At 41.8% G+C, this 8,817-nt stretch overlaps 1 protein-coding gene across 1 annotated transcript in view; it reads left to right on the forward strand.

Moving 5' to 3' along the window:
* Nucleotides 1-569, forward strand: part of LOC110035667 — a 9,107-nt gene extending 8,538 nt beyond the window's left edge. The window contains exon 3 of the mRNA XM_020739939.1: nt 1-569. Coding sequence (XP_020595598.1) covers nt 1-521 — 521 coding nt within the window. The 3' untranslated portion in view covers nt 522-569.
* The last annotated feature ends 8,248 nt before the right edge of the window (nt 570-8,817 follow it).

Consider the following 8,817-nt stretch of genomic DNA (forward strand, 5'->3'; position numbering starts at 1 on the left):
CTGCAAATAGTGGAACGGGAAAGAGTGGTGTTACAGTACAGCAATCTTACCCTCAAAACAATCTCCAGCAGATTCCATCAGTTCCGGTGGAGTTGCTGGCATCAGCTGGCTGGAGCAGCGGCCGCTCCCAGAATGCACCATCGCCGTTTGCGACACCGTCGTCTTTAGGACTTTACACCGGCTGGGGTTCTTCTCCTTCATCTGAGTCGTCTCAAAATGATTGGAATAGCTTCGCCCCACTTCGTGACTACACTTTGATCGATTGGAGCTTAAATCCGATGCCGCGGAAGCCGTCCATGAAGATTGATGTTGTGTCCAACACGTGGTCGACGATGTTTATGGGTGGAAGTTCTATGAATGGTGGAGGTGGTGGTGGTGTTTATCTTCCGGCATTACATCAAGTTAGGAGCCGTTTAAGTGATTACTCTGCTCCAACGGGTTCAGAGGAGTGGACCAGCCCTTTTTGTGGTAGGGATCTGTTTATGGTTCCCAGGCAGTATGTGACATCCCCTTCTATGTAGTAAAAATGATGGATTTCAAATGGAATAACGAACATGTGTGTTTGGTTTGCTATTGTCTCTGATGGATGTTTGAGTTTTTATAAAATAATAATTACATATATATCTCTGAAATATAAAGAAAGAAGATGATTTGTTTTTATTGCGTAAATGACATGAAACGTATTTCTGACATGCAGAAGGTTAGAATGGTAAGTTAAGAAAAAAGTTTATTGTTTGGTAGGAAATGATCTTGTGAATGGTACAGTCTTTTAACAATTTGTTAGGAAATATTCTATGCATGTCATTATAGTTCAAAAGGAACATGAAAATGGATCCTAGAGTAGTCGACCGCTTGTAGCCGGTGAATTTATGGAGGAATGTTAGTCATACAATTATACTATGTAATATGAAGCACTATATGTTTCAATTTTATATAAATTATTCTACTTAAAAGTTTGGGATATAAATCATGCACTCAGATAATTTTCCTTTAACAAAGCGAACTGTTGTATTTACTTGTATATTATAGTATTTTTTACGCTTTGACAGCTTTTGCTAATCCTTTAATTTGCTTTGATAATCCTTTTAATACACGCATAATATTATTGCATAACTGATTATGGGAATGACAAACGACGGAGACGGAAGAGGCTGAAGCGGGATCGGCGAAAAGGCTTGAGCCGAAGTGCAGGAAGCCGAAGTGGAAGCCGGCTGTAGGGAGCAGAAGGGTTATTTTATTTATTTTAATAATGAGTATTTAATAATTCAAATTCTTTTTGAGCCTATAAAATAGGTCTGAAAGTGAGGGTAGAGGTGAAGGACTCGTTTGAGAGCGTTTTCAAAATGCCGACCTTCCGTTTGAAAAAGACGTTTGCGTGAGACGTTTTGAAAACGCTTTGTTCTCTTATCGCGATTCTCTTAAGGGAGCGTAATCTGGCCAGGAGCTTCGTTCCGCGTATGCTGTTCCGCGTATCTTCGTTCCGCGTATGCTTCTCGCGTTTAGGGTTATTTTTCCCGTGCTGTCCTTCCCGTCTATCCCCCTTGCCCTCGACCTTCCCGTCTCGTCATTTCTGTCTCGACCTCGCCCGAAGCTTACGAGGCTGTGATTCGCAATATGAGGTATTTTTTTGACATCACACTCTCGCCCTTCCCGATATCCCTCTCATTTCTTCCCGCGAGGTCGTATTCGACCCTCTCACAGTAATTTTTGTTCCTATGGTCGTTAGAAATGGAACATTAGAATTTTATTGAAATTTTTTGCTGCGAAATGTTTGATTTACTGTGAAATAGTTAGGATCCTTTTCCGTTGTTCAAAATTTTCATGCTTGGGAATTTTTACTATTTTTATTGCGGTTGAAATGCTTGGGAATTTCACGTTGATTTGAATGATGTTTTGAATGATGGGGAAATATTGAATGCAAGAATGCTTGGGAAGCTTTTCATTTCCCTAGATCGGTTGAAATGAAAAATAGGGAATTTTCATTAATCTAACATTGTATGCTTTGTTCTTTATAATTGTGTATTTACATGAAGAACACATGTTATATGCTCCTATTTATTATAATTGGGCATTTACATGCCCAAGCATTCTTGCATATCCAAATTTCTGCCAGCTCTGTTGGATCTGTTGGATGGTTTGTTGTTACGAATGAGAATGGTTATAGAATTGGGGAGCTGAAACATATGAGTGAAATGCAATGTTTATGTTGGAAAATTTTTTTGGTTGACATATTTTTTTGTGATTTACTTATTCGAATCACATGTTCAATGAGGTGATGATTTGAGATTTCATTCTTGAGCTTTATTATTCCTGTCAAAATAAATCTTAAAAGTTATGTACTTTCTTTCTCCATTTGGTGGGCTCGGTTTTGGCCCCTAGAGGACTGGATTTCAGTTGAAATTTCTATACTGACCTGCGATGATTTTATGTTTCTGCATTATATGCTTCAGTACTATCAATAAGCTATTCTGAATAAGCTGTCACAAACAGTTTTATCACATAAGAGCATAAATGTCATTTAACCACCAATATGTTATCTTGAATAAAAGTTATTCTGAATAAGTTGCCCCAAACAGTTTTAGCACATAAGGGCATGAATGTCATTTAACCACCAATAAGTTATATTGAATAAGCTGCCCTAAACAACAATACAGATGATTCTGATAATGTGCAGATTATCAGATTATCAGAATAATCTGCTTATCAGCAGATTATAAATAATCAACAGCTGCGCCAAACAGACCCGAAGTCTTCAGCTGATTCAGGATTTCTCAAAAGAAAATCGTCTTACGTAACAGTGAAGAGTTGCAGCGAAGAGTTGCGGTGATGAGTTGCAGCGCAGAGTTGCAGAGAAGCGTTGCGGTGCAAAGTTACGACGAAGTGTTGCGGTCCTGAGTTGCAAAGAAGAGCTATGCTCCGAGTTGCTGAGTTGCGGCGAAGTGTTGAGTCGCTGTGTTGCGGTGCAGAACTGCGACAAAGAGTTGTTGCGCCAAGTTACGGTGCATAGCTGCGGCGAAGAGTTGCGGTGAAGAGTTGTTGCGCCGAGTTGCGGTGAGGAGTTGCTGCGAAGAAATGTGGAGTCGAGTTGCGGTGCAGAGGTTGATTAGTGCTTTACTCTTTTGTAGCGTAATTGTTATTGTTAAGTTATTCGCACCACACATATGTAGTTATTTGCCCCCCCGAGTATGTTTTTCGTGACAATTTTGAAACATTTTTTGTTGTTTGTTTCTAAGGTTGTCGTGGCTTCTCAATCGTAGAAAATCTGCAATTTAAGTTAACACACAAATTTTATAAAATGAAGAATCACGTACCTTTTATGGTTCATGCCTTTCGAGGTTGTGCTCCCTCTAACCTATGTCTTATAGTAGCTTGAACTGGTACCTACTGAGGCTCGTTGCCTTTTGAGGCTTGACTTCTTGGAGCATTGTAGTTTTTCATTAAGTCTTGTCCACCAGGATCAACTTCTAGGGGTATGGTTGAAAAAAAAAGTTCATTAAGGTTGTAATACCAGTTATGAGTTGTATAATCGAAGATGCTTGACGGTATTAACTTATAAGAATAAAGTCATATGAAATCCAGTTAAGATGGTTGACCTATCCTGGGTTATTGGTCAAAGCTTTTGCTTGACGATCGCTACCTGTTATGGAAGAGGTCAAAGGAAATCCACCAAGAATTTTTTACCTATCCGAGATTGTACGTCGAAGCCTTTGCTTGACGACTGTAGCCTGTAATGGAAGAGATCGAATCAAGTCTCCCTGGGATCGATTAATCCCAGAATGAGGTGTCAGACATGCTCTGTGTTTCTCGAGACTGGGGTGTACATTGCAATGAACTGTATGTTTTCTTGGAAATATGGTTGCAATCATACTCAAGAAATATTTTTGATAACTTATTAGTTGTTACTTTTGAATCTTTTAGCCCTCAGTGCGGGTGCTTTCCATGTGAGCTTGCAAAACAACCCATGTATTGGGTTGTAAAGAGATCAACTTCTTGATCTAGTTGATGAAGAACTCCAGTACGATGAGGAGACGCCGAGGAAGTGTTATTTCCGGTGAAGATTTGCCACAATACATGAGCAATTTTGGTAGGCTTGTAATCTGAATAAAATGTGGGATGACATCCCCACCACAGTTGTACCCGGGATGTTAACAAAAAAGACCTTTCGAGACTGCAGTGAATGTTGCCCCCCAGCGTGGATGAACTTGTGAAATACTTTGTGTCTAAATAAAATGTGAGAATATAACTCTACTATAATTGTGCCTGGGACGTCGACGTGAACGACCTTTCAAGACTGCAGTGAAGGTTGTCCCTCGGCCTGGAAGAAGTTGTGACATTTTTTTGTGTCTGAATAGGATGCGAGAAGACAACCCCACTACAATCGTGCTCAGGACGTTGACGTGAACAACCTTTTGAGATTGCAGAGAAGGTTGCCTCCACATTGAAGAATGCTTTTGAGATGACCTTCAAGATGCAAAGAAGATTCTTTTGTCAATTGCATGATCTACATCATCTGGAAATGAAGTAGGGATCCAACGTCTCAAAGCTGAAGGCAATGCCAAATGGTGCTTCATTTCCTACAGACGACGTCAAACTGGTGCGTGCTAGAAATTTGTGGCGGTAGAGTAATGATTTATTCTCTCAGCATTGTCTGAGGATTCAACACACACTTAGATGAAAGGGAATCGACATGTCATGACACCACAAGTTTTTACGTGGAAAACCCGTAAATGAAAAAAACCACGGGGCCTAGTCCAGTTATAAAAATTCATTATAAGTTGATGATTACTGAGACTCATTGTCCCACAGATGGGAAATAGTTACTAGATTTTCCAAGGTACAACGTCGACTGTGGCGTCTGGTTAACTGTGGTCGACGACAGTTGATGATGGTCGGTGGTGGTTGACAGAGGTTGTTTTCATTCGTTTTTCTCTCTTTTATTTTAAAAGGATTTGTCAGCGTGTCGATCGTCGTATACTTCTCCCATTCGAATAAATCTTCATTCTGAATCAGATCAATTATTCGAAGAGAGAGAAACTGAATAAAAAGGAACATAAAAAGGAACATACGACAAAAAAAAGGAACATACGACAAAGCGACAAACAAGAAAAAACATAAAACGTGGAGAGTCTACGTGCGGTAAACCTTGCAAAGATAGGTTAAGAGTGTCCACCAAACATGATTGGGTGAAAGCACCTTAAACTGATATCCGCAAAAGAATACCTAAGTAGGCTACCAAAAACCAGAGAGTCAAGTATAGGTGACTGTTTTGGGGTCAAGAGCACTCCCAATAGGACATCCCTCTTGGTTAATTACATCCTGGGTTGGTTAATTACATCCTCTTGGTTAATTACATCCTGGGGGGTACCCAAGAATACTCTCGATAAAAGGAGTTTTGCTTGGATTAACGTGAATTGGGAAAATAGGTACTCAAAGGAAGGTTATTCAGTGTAGGAGCAATCTCGATGCTTCAAAGCTCGCGCTAAGTCATCGGACAAAGAGTGAGTCTCTCACATCCTAAATGGGTAGCGACTCATCGGCACACGGGGCCTACGGAATAACCTAAATCATCTTAACGGGGATATCTCAACATGTCAAAACACGTCCAGGTCATAAAGGTAGATGACAAATCGTGGTATCCCAAATTGGTGGTAGCTCATCGGCATCGGGCCGTCAAGGTGATATTAACAAAGTCAATGAGCGACAGGGCTCAAAAGGGGCTCAATAAGAGGAAGGTAGAGTGATCCTAAAAGCTAGAGGTAACTGGGTCGAGGTACCGCGGACCTGTCATACACAACTACTAGGACCCTAAGTCTACCTGGTCGTGAAGGTAGTCAACCCAACACGTTCTGAGGTTATAGGTAAGCAATCCGTGAATTGCCTCGTCCATGGGAATCTCGGTAGCCCTAAGGTCAAAGGAAAAAAAACTCTATCTTATGACTATCAGTTAGAGCTCTAAAATGTGAGACTTATACATGCCAAAGTAGCAATGATGCCTCAGGAGAGAAAAGAGAGTGGAGGTTCAACTACAAAACTTGAAACGCTCCCAACAAAAGGACTTATACCCCGTCCGGGTCGGGGAGTCTTCTAACACCCTAGGCGCACTAGACAACCACTTATAAAAAGGTATGTTGGGTCAGTCAGGTTGAAGAAGCACGAAGGCTCTTTCTCAGGACATGCAAATATGAATGCAGTTATCTAAAGCTGTTCTTAAGAATATGGAGAATATTGCAAATTTTAAATCCTGAATATTTTAATCCTAAATTTTAATTAACTTGAATCTAAATTTTAATTAATCCTAAATTTTAATTAACTTGAATATTTTATTTAGGATTTTGTAGAAAATTACAATTTTAGGGTCCTTAATGATCCTATGTTATATCGTGACATCCCAGGTAAACCACAGAAAAAAAAAACCAGAAAAACACATGCAAGTGTAGATATGCAATATGATGCAAAAAATAAAAAATAAAGCAAGCCAAATAAAATAGTAAACATACCAGCGCTGCTGGGTCAGCAACATATCCCATAAAAGAAAAAAGGCGGTCGAACTCTGCATATATATTCCCGGTCCTAATTTTATACATCAATATAAAATGCAGAATTAAGTTACGGGGCACGAGCATATGCTCCTGATCCCCTCCACGTGGTTCCCGCGCCAAACACATTAGAACCCGTGCTCATATCTTATTTCTGCCACAGGACTCTCTTAGACTCTAAAAGTACATAGAGAAAAGAAAATGACTCAATCCTGCATGAAAATAAGTGTCAGCGGGAAAGCTCACATGCAAATAACGTATCATGAGTTGTACCTTAAAAGTGAGGGAGCTAAATAACACCTGCAAGTAAAAGGGTCAGAAATCATCACATGCTCCCCCATATCAGTACCTGTGTGTGTGCATATAAATAGACATAGTTCCTTGTAGAAGAACACCCTAACACACTACCATACATATACAACATACAACACACCACAAGCACAATGCAAAAGAAAAATATTTGGCTAGGGCAACCAATCCAACAGAAAACAATAACCAGACATCAAAATGATTACCTAACACCCTAAATCCTAGCCTAGCACACCATCTAATGAAAAGTGTGTCAACCTAGTATTTAAGTTTGGGGTAAGTATGTGTATAGTATGACTTTTACGGGGTCGCCATATCGCCCACATCCAAAAGATTCGAAGGATCTAAAGGGTGTCATGAAGAGAGGTGACACAAGTTAGATCTATTAGATCTTTAGCACAGTCATAACAGTCATACTCGTGTTAATCTAATCTCGATGACTTAACTTGCATTGCTCATCGGGATCAACCCAGCAAGCAATGCTCGTTAAGGCATCGCGGACGACACGGGGTCGCTCTCTTAACGAGCCTAGCTTGCTACCTATGCAAACATGCAAATACAAATGCAGACAATCATGTGACAGAAGTGCTGCGTGTACCGTGGGGCAGTGACTCAGGAAAAGATTGTCATACCGTGTAGGCAACGACCCAAACAAATGAGTGTGTCATGGAGACAGCGACCAGAATAAGGTGTGCCTAGGCTGCAGTGATCGAAAGGGATGGGCGTACCGTGGCGGCAGTGACCAGAGGAAGGTGTGTCGAGGCGTATATGACCAAAAGTGATGAGCATGCCGTGGTGGCAGCGGCTCGAAGAAGTGCAGCACAAACAAATGATAATGATCATGCAAGCTAACCCATACAAGATACAACATGCAAGCATACAAGCATGTGATATAATGCAAAAGCAAATAAACATGCAAGTGATCGATCAATCGGACCGTGGTGGCCGGTCGAACCAAAGTGATCGGTCTACCGGGCCAAAGCGGTCGACCGAACCAAAGTGAGACGCTCATCGGGCCGGGGCGGCTGATTGGAGCGAAGTGAAATGCTTACCGGGCCGGGGGGTCTGTCGGAACGAAGCAAGATGCTCGCCAGGCTGGGGAGGCCGATCAGAGTGAAGTGAGAGGCTCACCGGTTCGGGGCGGCAGGTTGGAGCTAAGTGAAATGCTCACCGGGCCGGGGCGGCCGGTCAAAGAAAAGTGAAATGCAACATGCACCAAGCAAAAATGCAAAATGCAGCAAACCAACATGCATGTAGCAAACCGGGCTTGTGCTTACGACCTCACCTAGGAGACCTAAGGTTTAGACCCTTTGATGTGTGACACCGCCGCCTCTTGTTTTGGTGAGGAAATGCGGGAGTTTCTCTCCGGATCTCCGAGGGGAAAAATATCTACGGCGTCGCGAAATGAACTAGCTATGAAGCTTTTCCCATTTAGTGAACTCCTACAAACTTTGCAAAGCGAGCCAACTACAAAGCTTATCTCGTTTTGCCAAGTCCGACCTCTCAACTTCTCCAAGTAAAGCTGGGGAATCCAAAGCAAGGGAGTGAGGGACTCCGACCCATCGAGATTTGTGCTAAGGCTCACAACAAGAGGGAATACACCCGACTCTACGGGGGGTGTTGGCCACACACATGAAGTCATAACCTAAAGACTGGCTCTAGGAAAACCAACGATCAATCACGTAAGCACGTCGTCGCGCCGACTCAAACTTGCACACGCACCCCGTGTGGGCGATCATACCCACACGCCTAGACTCCACTATTCCTAAAGCTGGCTAAAAGGTAGGGGATATCACCACTGTGACGGTTGCAGACACATTTCCTTGCTTGCTCCAAGCCGTCGACGTCCGATCTGTGTTCCAGTATATCTCGTAGAGCGTGCACAGGAGAACAAAAAGACCCAATGATGGCAGGAGTCAATGAGGTTTCGTAAGAGTAGTTTTTTTTTTTTTTTTTTGGGGAAAAAAAATAA

The sequence above is a fragment of the Phalaenopsis equestris genome, unplaced genomic scaffold, assembly GCF_001263595.1.
Source record: "Phalaenopsis equestris unplaced genomic scaffold, ASM126359v1 Scaffold000002, whole genome shotgun sequence".
In the NCBI taxonomy this organism is placed as follows: domain Eukaryota; kingdom Viridiplantae; phylum Streptophyta; class Magnoliopsida; order Asparagales; family Orchidaceae; genus Phalaenopsis; species Phalaenopsis equestris.